Below are 13,867 nucleotides of genomic sequence, written 5' to 3'. Positions count from 1 at the left end.
TTTTACAAAGTCCCTATAAATTAGGAAAAACTCCTGCCATCTCAAGTATTGTCATGATGTGGCTTATTTATTTATTTATCAGAGTGCAACATGGCTATCTCTTCTCACTTTAAATTAGGACTACTGGGGACAGGCACCATCAAGGTGGCCATAATTTACCAGAACGCCAGTTTTCAAAATTCTTAAATGTACAACATTCCGTAGTATAGACATTGTAAGAGGAAGTGAGACAAACTTTGTCATGATCTTGCAAAGAAGGCTAGTCTTGGGCAGAGCAAAGGCCTATGCATTCCCTCAAGGGCTCACATTTAGATCCTGACATTATCTAAAGTGAGACTGTACAGTACCAGAGATTGCGTGTGTTAATAAATCATTTATCAAGCGTAAATAAACATTTTAAACACGCCACAATGTAATCCTGCTTTTGTATTGCTTTGTTTATGTGTTCATTTACAATATCAGGGACGGAAAAAAAAAAAAGTTGTCTGAACAAGTCCCAGCCTCTCGGAGGTCATGGCTCAGGGTCCCATGACTAGTGGGGTCGGGATGAAAGGGGGACTTGGAAGGCGGGGTTTGGGCAGCAGGAGTTTCAGAGCCAGCTCCCAGGCCTCGGTGATTTGGGCTCTGCGCTCCCGCGGAGGCTCAGGGAGAGCGCTGCTACAGTCAAAAGGAACTCGCGAAGCTCTGCCAACCCCGCCACCACCTGGAAGAGAGCATCCGGCGAAGCAGCCGCGAGACGCAAAATGGGGCGGGGCCGTGGGCGGGGTGGGGGCGGGGACTCGTGGGATGAGGCGGGGCCGCGGGCGGCGCGAAGGAAAGGCCGGGGCGGGGACACAGTGGTTCGTCTGGCGCGAGGGATGGTGTCAGGCCCTACCCCCACCCCACGCTGGGAGCACCAAAGGTGACCTCGGCCTAGCGCTCCTGCTCCGGGCGGGGCCGGCGGCGGCGCCTCCAGGCTGTGGGCGCCAGTGGCCTCCTAGCGCCGGAAGGGCCGGGCCTGCGCGCTCCGGGAACTTGCGGGCCGACGGCGCGGGAGCGGGCCCGGCGGGAGGGGCTACGGCTGATCTGTTTTTCGTTTCCTCTTACACCCTTTCTTAGTGTCATCCTGAACACCGGAAGGTGCAGCGGCAGGGCTACGGACAGACCCACCCACTCTGCCCCTCTGTTCTGTGGCCACGAGGACGCCCATTCCTCTCTGGACTCTACCCATTAAAGCGGTTTCAGGGTACGCATATATGGCCATCTGTCCCCGGAGTGAAAAGTCGGTGTTTAACCGTTTAGAAATGGGTACTTTTGGAGAAGCAGAAACACTCCCATGGGGCAGAGGAGTTTCCTGGGGAAGAGCCATAAGGAACTCACGGGTCCTCACTCGAGAAGCACCTCTTTACAGGTCCCCGGAGCGCGCAGGCCCGGCCCTTCTGGCGCTAGGAGGCCACCGGCTCTAGGAGGCCCCTGGCGTGCAGTTTGACAGGCCCCGACCCCTGGATTTACCCGTTCCAGAGTTCGGGATGCCCGTCTGGGAACAGCTTAGGGGCCGTGCGGATTTCATCCACTTTAACAGCTTTATGTCCTGATTTTTGTCTCCCATCTAGTTCTTCGGCTCTAGATGCAGAGCTTTTCAGGGTTGGCTGGAAGCCACAGCCCAGCCTCCTGATGCAGTCTGAATCCAGCCGGTGTGAAGAGGAAACTCCTTCCCTCTTGTGGGGTTTGGATCCTGTGTTTCTAGCCTTCGCAAAACTCTACATCAGGGATATCCTGGACTTGAAGGAGTCCCGCCAGGTGCCAGGTATGTGGCTGGTCGGCCTGGTGGCTGCTCTGTGCTGCATCTGCACCCCACCCACCCTTCCCCAAAGCTACAGAAATCTGGGGCTTAGGGGCTTAGCAGAGCCTTTCCAGCTGCAGGCTTTGAAATTGACATAACCTGGATTCTCAAACAAGTTCATTTCTGTGCAAGTTAAAAACAGTCTCTTTTTTATTTTTATTTTTTAAATAGATGCTTGGGGGAGTAACTTTGTACTGAAGAATGTTTTTTACCTGGGTTTGAGATCTTTCATATTTAAAAATACTCAGTTTTTCTCTGGGCCTGCTTGTGGTGGAAAGCTCAGGCCTTGCTCCCTTTCCTAACTTCACCACTTACCCGGCCTGGGCATGTGACTCACCTGTAAAGTTTAGGTGTCTTCTTTGTAAAATGAGGATTAACCGTGCCTGATTTTCTTGTGGGGTTTCGTTTTATTTTGAATAGATGAGAATCAAAATAAAATAAACTCCTTGAGAGGGAGGACGTCATGTGCCTTGTTCATCTATGTAATCCCAGCACTTAAGCAGTGCCTGGCCTCTGGTGGGCTCTCAAGTAGTAGTAATTGGAGCAACAAAGCATTATAAATGTAAAGTTAAAGAAATCATTTTTTTAAATTAGAGTGGTGGTCACTAAAAATAGGATCTTCATACCCCCAAATATAGCAAATATAGTTTAGGGTCAATTTAAGTAATTTACACAGTTGTGGATGTATCTTCACATGTTTACTGTGCTATATGAGAAGTTTGGTTAAACTCTCTTTGCTGTTTTGAATGAATAGAAAGCTATGAGCCAGAAGTAGTTCAGAATCTCAAGCACGTAGTTTTAATGAGACCACGTTTTGTGTGTTTCCCGTTCTATGTACAGATATATTTGGATGACCTTATACTAAAGCCTTTTGTACAGATTTTTCACCACACCTTCATTTTCTAAGTATTGTTGGAAATGATCTGGTTTTTTCCTTGGAAGGCAGCCATCCTCCCCCACTGTTCTCTGTTTTCCAGAATAGTCTGGTAGTCTTCATAGCTCATCTCCTCAGGAAGAAATTAATTCACACCAAATGCCAGGCTTGCATAAAGATCTTCTGTAGGTACTCAAGGAAGTATCAGGGGTGCTATAGGAGCTTAACTCTTCCTGTGGGTGAAGAACTGTATAATGTATTAACAACAAACCAAGGAAAACTTCTCCCAGTGATCTTTGTTATGTCACTAGTGGTAATGTTTCAGATGTAGTTTTTAAAATGAAACTGTTGTCAAACCCCAGTTTGTGTGCCTGACACACAGTGAGTCCAAACAAACCAAAACGTTGGAGTTTGGAGCAAAGAGAGGTTTATTGCAAGGGCCAAGCAAGGAGAACAGGCAGCTCAGGCTCAAAAAACCCGAACTCCCTCATGGTTTTCAGGGAAGAGTTTATGTATGTATGTATTTATTTATTTATTTATGGTTGCGTTGGGTCTTCATTGCTGTGTGAGGGCTTTCTCTAGTTGCGGCGAGCGGGAGCTACTCTTCGTTGCGTTGCACAGGCTCCTCGTTGTGGTGGCTTCTCTTGTTGCGGAGCATGGGCTCTAGGCGCACGGGCTTCAGTAGTTGTGGCACATGGGCTCAGTAGTTAGTTGCTGCGCAGCATGTGGGATCTTCCTGGACCAGGGCTCGAACCCATGTCCCCTGCATTGGCAGGCGGATTCTTAACCACTGCGCCACTAGGGAAGTCCCCCCTCAGGGAAGAGTTTTTAAAAGCAACATTTGGGGTGAGGGCTACAGGGTTTATGACTTTCTTCTGATTGATTGCTGGTGAGGTAACTGGGTGGTATTCCAGGAATCTCAATCAGCCTTCTGGTTCTGATCAGTCTGGGGTCTCAGCTTGTAGTTACCATACTCCACCTGGGTGAGGGTCTTAGTTCCTGCAGAACAACTCAAAGATATATATCAGATTATTAGGTATATCCCTTGAGGGGGAACTAGAACTCTGTTTTATTGCTGCACTATTGTTTCTTGACTGCTTTTTCTTTGTTTCTGCATCCCCTCACTCCCGTAATTAGTAACTACTTGAATCTGCCCTTTGGAACTCAGGAAAGGTCTAGGATCCTGAAGCCTTTTTCCTACAAAAAGAAACGAGGGGGGCTTCCTTGGTGGCGCAGTGGTTGGGAGTCTGCCTGCTGATGCAGGGGACACAGGTTCGTGCCCCGGTCCAGGAGGGTCCCACATGCCGCGGAGCAGCTGGGCCCATGAGCCATGGCCGCTGGGCCTGCGCGTCCGGAACCTGTGCTCCGCAACGGAAGAGGCCACAGCAGTGAGAGGCCCGCGTACCGCCAAAAAAAAAAGAAACGAGGGACACGGAAATGCTTTTGTATCCAGGAGGGCCCTCCTTGGTTTCAAAACCTCGTGGTTGAAGAAGACATTAACCATAATTTCATGGAGTGAAATCTTTAGACTATACTCCAGGGTTCTGAGGGGTGGGAAATGCTACTAGTTAGGTTTTTATTTTTGTATTGTGTTGTTGTTGTGTTTGGTTTGGTTGTCATAAAAAAAAAGTAAACCTTTTTACTTTGCATAAAATTTAGAAATGTTTAAACAGCAAAGAATATCTTACACACACAAAAAGAAACAAATGTGTAATGAGGAATTTGGCTGGCCTGTGTTTGAGGTTCCTGGAAGATCTTTGGATTTCTGGAATGATAGGAGTGTTTTTGTTATTCATGGTGGACCCCTTGAACCACATCTGAGTTTATGCTGATGAGGTGCCTCATGCTGGGCCGATAGGTAGTTTCAGGGTGGGGGCCTTTCAGGCCTGAAAAACCAACCATGTGATTAGAGGGTTGGCTTTGAGCCAGGTGACATCAACCCAACCCTGCAGGAGGGGAGGGGGACTGGAGATTGAGTTGTCAAGTGGGCAGTGATCCAGTCAATCTTGCCTATGTAATGAAACCCTAATTAAAACTCTGGACATGGAGGCTTAGGTGAGCTTTCCTGGTTGGTAATCATACTTGATGTGTGAGGGCGATGTGTCCTGAGGACATGGCAGCTTTATGCTTAGACTCTCCTAGACCTTGTCCTATGCATCTCTTCATTTGGCTAGTCCTGGTTTGTCCCCTTCATTATAAAACTGTAATCTTAAGTACAGCACCGTCCTGAGTCCTGTGTGTCATTCTATTAAAGTATCAAACCTGAGGTTGTTGTGGAGGGTGTTGGTAGCCAGTTGCTCAGAAGTGTGCATGGCCCGAGGACCCTCAAACTTGGGGCTGATGCTTGGAGTGAGAGTCTCTTGTGGGAGACAGTGTCCTTAACCTGTGAAATTCAACCTTACTCTGGCTAGTTAGCATCTGAATTGCCTTGCAGAGTGGTTGTGGAATGTCAGCTCCCCGAAATTAACCTGTGAATTTAGAGTTAAACTAATAGGATATGGTGAAGTTTGACTGTGGTGGTTTGGTTGGGATGTGTGTCCCCCATGGCCCCTGCATTGGCAGGCGGATTCTTAATGACCTCGCCACCAGCAAAGTCCCAAAAGTACTTTTAAAAAAGGGAAAAAAGGCAGATGTCTTGCTGTGGGTGTGGCTGTCACTGCTGTGAAAGCTGAATCAAAGCTACCTGTGACCCTGGGTCCCTGAGCCCTTCCAGAGTGACCCTCCTCCTTCCTGGGGACTTGATGATCCAGGGGATGGATCCCCTGATATGGCTGGAGCTCTGTGGGCTGCATGTAGAACAAAGGCAGCAGGAGTGAAAGGACCACTTGGGAAAGGCTGCAAGTTAAACTCAGCATTAGCCAGTATCTGTTGTTGTTATTTTCTTTTCTTAGCTCATCAAGCTTTCTCTCAGTCGATAGAGCTGCCATCCAGCTTTCTCAAGTTCTTTTCTCATAGAGGAGATTCTAGTGTTAATAGAAGGAAGTGGTTCTCTCCATTGCTTTTTCCATGTCCTCCTTTTTTATTTTTATTTATTTTATTTTTGGGCCACACTGTGCAGCATGTGGGATCTCAGTTCCCTGACCAGGGATCAAACCTCACCCCCTGCATTGGAAGCGTGGAGTCTTAATCAGGGGCCACCAGGGTGGTCCCATCCATGTCCTCCTTCTTCTTGTTCAGGTTGTGCTTCTGACGTGTATAGTTCAAGTTTCTACACACTGGGGCAACTTTCTTCTCTATTTCCAAGCAGTTTATATCCTCCTCAATCAATTTTCTCTTTGTGATTTTATTCAAACCATCTGTTATTTTCTGCTAATTTGTCCTCCACTTTTCTTTTTGTGTTGCTTTTATGATGTTTTTCCTTGTTTTTTTTGCATCTTTGAGCGACTCTCTCCTTGAAGACGAGCATTGTCAGTCTATGAATTGAAAGTTTAGGGGCTTCCTTGGTGGAGCAGTGGTTAAGAATCTTCCTGCCAGTGCCAGGGGCACAGGTTCAAGCCCTGGTCTGGGAAGATCCCACATGCTGCGGAGCAGCTAAGCCCGTGTGCCACAACTACTGAGCCTGTGCTCTGGAGCCCGTGAGCCACAACTACTGAGCCCACATGCCACAACTACTGAAGCCTGTGTGCCTAGAGCCCATGCTCCGCAGCAAGGGAACCCACCGCAATGAGAAGCCTGCGCACCGCAATGAGGAGTGGCTCCCGCTTGCCACAGCTAGAGAAAGCCCGCACACAGCAGTGAAGACCCAATGCAGCCAAAAATAAATAAATAAATAATAAAATAAATTTTTTTTTTTTTTAAAAAAAGAAAGTTTAGGGGGCTCCCTTTTCTGACATTTTTCAGAAAGTCTACTGTGTCCTCCAGTGGAGACCTGTTCAGGTTTTTTCAAGTGTTGCCCAGTGCAGAGTTGGTAATGTTGGAGGACTGGCGTCTACCACAGGTCACTTGACAACTTTGTTGGCTTGTGTCGTCAGTCCAGTCTTCTCTGTATACTTGCCTTTTCTGTATACTTCAGCCCAGGCAGAACACCTTTTGGCTGGCTCTTTTCCCCTTCTTAAAGTGTGTCGGCTCTTCATTATAAAAACCACCGTAGCGGCACATACCAGGGTGTCCCAGGAAGACCCAAAGAATCCTGGGGCTTGTCTCAAGCTTTCAACATCACCAGTAGAGCACCCCACAGTGGCTTCTGGACCAGCTGGAAAGACTCTTCAGGGGCAGGCAGCAGGCCCTCCATGGGTCCACAGGGCCTCCCACTGCTGGTGTCCTGGGAGCCACACCAGCCACGCAGAGCCCTAGGGGGTGTACCGTCTCTGATGGCACCAGGAGCACACTGTCTCTAATGCCCAGCAACCAGGACAGACCATCAGCTAGGCTGGGGGAGACAGAGGCCAGTCAGGTTCTAGGAAAGAGGTCTCGCTAACTTGGCTCTGCTCAGCACACAGATAGAAAGTCCAGTGCATTTGGGGAAGCAGAAAGGGCTGACTGCAGCCAGAGACCAGTCTGGAGCTCAGGCCACCCTCATCTCCCCACCCCAGCCCTACAGCAAAGCTGGACCAAAGCAGGGCCATACCATAGCCCGTCTCTGCACACAAGCGTGTCAGGGCATGATGGTGGGGCACACTTCAGCAGAGGATGCCATGCCCCTGACCCTGGGGTAGGCTCATTCTCCCCATTTAAACTTCCCTTCTGCTGCAGTAAGCCCGAGTCTGCCAGCAAAGGTCCTATGGGGGTCACCCTCCCCTGAAGGTGCCCTCTCTCCTTTGTGTCTGATCAGTGCAGGCAGGCAGGGCTGGAGGACTAAGGGTCTCCCCACAGGTCATCACTGGGTTTCAATGGTAAGAACTCAGGAGAAGTCAGTCAGAACTGTCCTGCTCTTAAGATTTCATGGATCTTCTGTGGAACCAGTTTGACCCTATTCAGTCCAAGTGTTCCTGGAGGGAAGCGATTCTGCTCCGGGGATGACACAGGGACCCAGGCTCCTTCCCTCATGTGGCTCTGCCATTTCAGCTCTTGGCCCCCAAGGTTGCCCTCTGCACGGTCTGCAGTCCACTAAGTCATCTTTAGAAGTATGCCTCTGCTAGGGGGAGGGCCTGGGTGAATTTGACATCTTCAAACCATGTCTCGCTCCCCTGGAATCTCTGGCTAACTGAGGCTCAGAAGCTCCTTGTCCATCCCCTGGGGACTCGGCCATGGGCAATTGGTCCCCAGCCCCTTTATCCACATGGGAAACAAGAGAACCATCAGTGGAGGCCATTCTGGGGGTTCTGAAGGGCTTCAGGGTTCAGACTGCGGGATCCCCTCCCCCCATGGATGTGGAGAAGACAAACTCTAACCAGATTTGGCAAGGACCAGAGAGGGTGAGGGTGGCCAAATACCTGAAGTGATGGCTGATTCCTCTTTTTTTTTTGCGGTACGCGGGCCTCTCACTGCCGTGGCCCCTCCCGTTGCGGAGCACAGGCTCCGGACGTGCAGGCTCAGCGGCCATGGCTCACGGGCCCAGCCGCTCCGCGGCATGTGGGATCTTCCTGGACCGGGGCACGAACCCGTGTTCCCTGCATGAGCAGGCGGACTCCCAACCACTGCGCCACCAGGGAAGCCCGTGACTGATTCTTTGTTTGAAATTCATGTATTTATTTGAAAAGGAAGTCGCCATTTAAAAGTTTATAGCCTCTTTCTGAAAGTAAAGAATTTGGTCATCGTAGGGAGAAAAAAAATGCCTGGAGAGGATTTTAGTCCAGACTCTTTAGCTGCAGGTCACAGGAACACAACGCAAGTAGCTTAAGCCCAAATAGGCAGTTCAGGTAAGGATGTTGGGGGCCCCACGGGAGTCGGGACAGCGCTTGGGTCTCGGGTGGGAATTGAGGGCTCACCGCTGCCAGGAGTCCCTCTGTTCCATCTCCGTCACGGAGTCCTAAAAAGTCCTCCGGGAGTCGGTGGGTAGGGTTCTTCCTCATGCTTCTCCTCTGGCGGGAACCTGCCTGCTGGCATCTGTTGCCTAGGCTTTGAAAATAGAATTTTAAAATGAGAAGTTTTTGAGTCGTAATCTACTGGCCCCAAAGGGTAGTGTTTTGTAACCTAATCATCTTCTCTTTTTCTTAAAAAAAAAAAAAAAAGTGCTACTGCTAATTCGTAGAAATGATGACTGGTTTCCTAGAAAAGCCAGAGAAGCCTTTTCTTGTGGTTTCATCTCTCTTTCCTTTTCCAGTCCCTCAAAATATAGTACTGTGTTGTGTCTCATAATACTGCGACTGTTTTTAGGCCCCTTATGAGAGTTCTACAGGCAGGTGCATTTCATTCTCACAAGTGGAAAGAAGATTAACCACATCTAGTTGGACAATATTGGTTTTCTCTTTTCTGTGCTAGTACAAGCTTCTTTAAAGCCACACTTTCTACTTATAACCCTTGAGGAAAAGACATCTGAATTTCCTGGGGTTTGGCATTTGTCAAATGAAATTTTAGCAAGCAGCATGCCACTGATTTTTGACACAGTTAACATTTACTGAAGCAGAAAACGTCATCATACGTTATATGGACTTTGCCTTTTTTTCCCTTTAATTTCAGGTGTATTTTTTTACAGTGGGCATCCAATAAAACAGGTAGATATCTTGGGAACTGTAATTGGAGTGAGAGAAAGAGATGCTTTCTACATTTGTGGAGGTAAGAACAATTGTGTCTGACATAGAGTTTATGTGGAAGGACCCCACTTAGCTGGACATTGAATTTGAAGCAACCCCAGCCTTTCAGAGCAGCTGGGGCCTCTCATAACCCCCTTGCACTTGTCCTCTATTGGAAACCATTTGCAGCCACCAACATGGACTAAGTGTAAAATGAGGCAACGGGTGGGAATGATATTGATGAATATTGTCAGGTGACAGCTGCTGGGGAGCTAGGAGGCAGAAGAATTAAACTGCAGTCTAGGGTCACTGGTTCATCAGGGACAGATACCTGATACCTAGGGCATAGCTATAAATAGCAAAGGATGGTGATATATGTTTATATTGATACCTTTAAAATAAAAAGGCAAGATTAACATTAAAGTAGACTCTTTAAGAAGACAGGGAGATATGAAAAATAATTTATAAGATTTCTATCCAGAACAGTTAAAAAAAAAAAAAAAGCTTTTTGGTACCCAAAGGGGTAAATATCCATTATCAGAAAATTTCCCTTCCCTTATGATGATAGAAACTAAATAAAGGGTTTCTGTAGTTTGGACACCAGCGAACTATTAGAATATGATTTTAGTGTCATGGGTCTTGACTTTTTTTTTGCATTGAGTTTAATATAATCATTTTAATATATTGCCTAAGATTCTCTGTAGTTAAGAGGCCAAGCTGGGTATTTTGTGGGAAGCTTAACTTTGAATTCCAACCTTTGCTATAATTGACATTGTCACTTTTTGTTGTATTCACTTGGATTTGTATTATTTTTCTACTTGGGGAAAAACAGAAGGCAGTTGAACTAGGTGACCAAGAACATTTCATTGGCAGTCTGTGCATGATTGATAATTTACAGATACAATTTCTTCAACATATATTCATTTTCCTGGGGATGATTGTCTTGTGCTTATAAAATAACATGTGAGGGATGAGATTTCTCATGCCCTCTGCTTTTTCCCGGCTTGTATTTTTTTAAAACTCTGAAATAGATCATATTGTCATGCATCCCCATACTGGATCTCTTCTCTGCTTTATTTTACCAAAGATACTGGTTCTCTTTTTCTCCAGGCAGTTCAACAAACATTCACTAAGTTCCTACAGCATATACCCAGCTGCTGGCAAGGACGTTATCTGTAGTACGTTATAGTACTTCCACTCCAGGTACCAGTGATGAAATGATAGTATCTGTCGGTTTACAGAGCACTTATGCATGCATAATTTCATGTTATTCTCCTCCCAATCCTTTGAAATGGAAAAGACAGATATTATTTCCATTTTATAGATGAGAAAACTAAGGCTCAGTTACTTGCTCAAGGTTCCACTGATGGGTCCAGTCTCTTTACTGACTCTAGTGTGCTGTGTAGTCTCCATATAACTCAATTTCTAAAAGAAAAAGAGATTTTTCTATCAGTGTTAATCAGGGGCTAGGGGGCAGGGAGGGATGAATAGGTGGAGCACAGAGGAATTTTAGGGCAATGAAACTGTTCTGTATGATTCTGTAATGGTGGATGTGTGTCATTATAAGTTTGACCAAACCCACAGGATACACAACACCAAGCGTGAACCCTAATGTAAACTATGGACTTTGACTGATAATGATGTGTCAAGCGTAGATTCATCAATTGAAACCAATGTACCACTCTGGTGGGGATGTTGGTAATGCGGAAGCTATACGTGTGAGGGGGCAGGGGATAATGGGAAACCTCGGTATCTTCTGCCCACTTTTGCTGTGAACCTAAAACTGCTCTAAAAATAAAGTCTATTAAAAAATTTTTTTTTTTAAAAAAGAGATTTTTCTCTGTCCCATGCCCCTCCTCCCACAATATTCTTTTTTTTTTTTTTTTTTTTTAAATTTTTTAAAAAATTTTTTTTTTTAAAAAAAAGGTTTTTCTCTGTCCCCAGCCCCCCCCCCCCCCCCCCCCCCCAAAATCAGCTGCATCTGGTTTTTAATTTTCTGGTTTTTAGATCAGAATGAGGCTATTTGAGGATCTCAGTCCTAGCTGTAGAACCAGGTCAGATATAATGCCTCTGACCTAAAAGGGTTTCATTTAACCCCTTTTCCCATCACAAAGAGATGAAGGCAATATGGCTGACTCTTCCCCAATAAACATTTCTCTTAGACTGGATGTCGTGAGAGCATGGCACATCTGTGGTTTGTGGGGAAATGAAAAGCGTCTGAAGGTTGAAATAATTGAGAGTATAAACACTTGGGACTTTAATTCCTGTGAGGCCTGTTCAAGGGAAAGCTGCACATACCCTGATGTTCTCAGTCCCAGCTTGGCTCTCGGGCCACCTGCCAGGTGGCTACTCCTGCTGTCCCAGGTTCTGTTCCTCCTGACTCACTACAGGCATATATGCTGGGGTTGCTTCCTACTCACCCTGGTTCGTCCCATGGCTGGAACAAAAGGCCGGCAGCCCAGGCCATGCTGCCCAGCTAGGGAGGACACTGCCCAGCATGGCAAGAACACTCCCCTTCCAGGGCCTTCCAGTAGCCAGGCCTCAGGATGCCAGGGCGGTGTCTGCTGGGAGAGGTTACCAACCAGGAAGTCAGAGAGTTTGGTGGAAGTGCCCTGAGCACACAGAGCACCTGGCAGCAACTCAAGCTCAGACCTAGAATCCTGGGAGACTACAGTCAAGACCAGAATGACCTCACATTTTCTAGAACAAATACTCATGTGCCAATATTTTTTGACTGAGAATTATAAGGCAAGATTTTAAACTGGCCAGAGAAGTAGTGTGTCTAGAAGTGTCATACATTATTTTTTTAACTCAAAATGTCCTTATTGATTGTTTTTTTTGCTTCTTAAAATGATACTCATTCTAAAATAAAATTTAAAGCTAGAGAAAATTTTAATGGAGTACATAAAGCTCATGTGAAATGCTGTAAATCAGATAAAAACAATATCAGTGTTTAGGTGAACATCCTTCCTAGTTTTTCTAACATGTTCCTAATATGAAGAAATATAGGTATGCCTTATTTCTTTCTGTTTTTAATGTTTCTGGAATTAGGCTTACAGTCAATGTATACATTGAATATGGGGTTCCTTCTACATACTCCAAAAGAAACTGCTATTAGCATTTGAATGTCTTGAGATCATTTCTGTCAAAACACACTATTTATATTTTACATAAATTAGATTATATATGATATATATGACTATATATATATAATTTCTGTTTTGCAATGAGATTAATAGCAGTGACCATGGATCTTCATTATAACTTTGTATTCTCATGTGCCATGCCATTGTAATTTATTTAACCACTTATATATTTATAAACATTTAGGTTATTTCCAACTTCCAGTACTATAAGCAATATTATAATGAACAGCCTTATACAAAATATATATATCTGTGCATTTGTTCCATTTTTCTCTTTAGGATAAATTACTGGAAGTAAATACTAAGTCAAAGGATATAAACATTTCAAAATTAGATAGACATTTCCATACTTAGTCTTTAGAAATTTGGTATGAATTTACACTCCTGCTAACAGCATATGAGGGTATCAGTATTTTTAATATTTGTCATTCTAGTAGTTGAGAAGTTATTTAAATTTGCTTCTTTTTTCTGGTAACTAGTGATTTAGCATATACTGACATATGTCTGCTGGTCATTTTTGTACCTTCCATGAATGGCGTATTCTTTTTCTTTGCCACTTTTTCTCTTATAGTTTTGGTCTTTTCCTTATTAATTTGTATGAGTTCTTTATAACGATATTAACTCCATTATTTGGAAAATTGCCATACAGTGTTAGTTTTTAGTTGGTCAAATATATCAGACTTTTGGAATGAGTTGTGATTTTCAGGTCTGTTTAAAGAAGTCTCCCCCCACCAACTGTAAGCCCAGGACTGAAAGTATTCACCCATATTTTTTTCTCATCTTCTTAAGTTTACCTATATTGTATTTAATAAAATAAAATCCATCTAGAATTTATTTTAGTATAAGAAGTATTCTTCTCAGCTTCTGCTTTAAACACAGATTTAAACAAGCAATAAAGAAATTTTGCCATATGTTTCTTCTATATTACATGTGTTTTTACAACAGTCTAGCTGATGATTTTTTAAAAATCATTAAGCCCACCGAACCCATGTTGATCAACCTCTGTTCTGAGATTGTCAGAAATTAGGCCAAGAGAAACACCTCTCATCCTTGATCCTATCATCCTTCAAACATCTGCAAATTTTTCTGCAGTTATAAATCCAAGTACAATGAATTTTTTTTTTTTTTTTTTTTTTTTGCATTGTGGCTAAAATAAGCCAGACCAATACTGCTTGTGTGACCAAGGTATAATTATTTTTTATTATGAAAATAAAACTTTGCCCTTCTGTGATATGCTTAGCTTTCCTTACACCTCCTGCAGTGGTAAGGACTGGGTAGAAGCTCTTTCAAAGAGAAGCCCAGGCCAGAAGACTTGGGATGCTTTTCTGTCTTGGTAAGTCAGCAAGCTAGCGAGAGAGCACATGGTGACAGATGGCTGTGCTCTGAGTGCCTCTGACCACAGATCAGGCAATGG

At 45.0% G+C, this 13,867-nt stretch overlaps 1 protein-coding gene across 1 annotated transcript in view; it reads left to right on the top strand.

Moving 5' to 3' along the window:
* The first annotated feature begins 1,653 nt into the window (after positions 1 to 1,653).
* Positions 1,654 to 13,867, top strand: part of STN1 (STN1 subunit of CST complex) — a 35,488-nt gene continuing 23,274 nt past the window's right edge. The window contains exons 1-2 of the mRNA XM_007470436.1: positions 1,654 to 1,786; positions 9,255 to 9,350. Of these exons, the coding sequence (XP_007470498.1) occupies positions 1,654 to 1,786; positions 9,255 to 9,350 (229 nt within the window). The remainder of the gene's footprint in view (positions 1,787 to 9,254; positions 9,351 to 13,867) is intronic.

The sequence above is a fragment of the Lipotes vexillifer genome, unplaced genomic scaffold (genome assembly GCF_000442215.2).
Source record: "Lipotes vexillifer unplaced genomic scaffold, Lipotes_vexillifer_v1.1 scaffold916, whole genome shotgun sequence".
Classification (NCBI taxonomy): Eukaryota; Metazoa; Chordata; class Mammalia; order Artiodactyla; family Lipotidae; genus Lipotes; species Lipotes vexillifer.
This window is presented reverse-complemented; position numbering and strand designations above follow the sequence as displayed.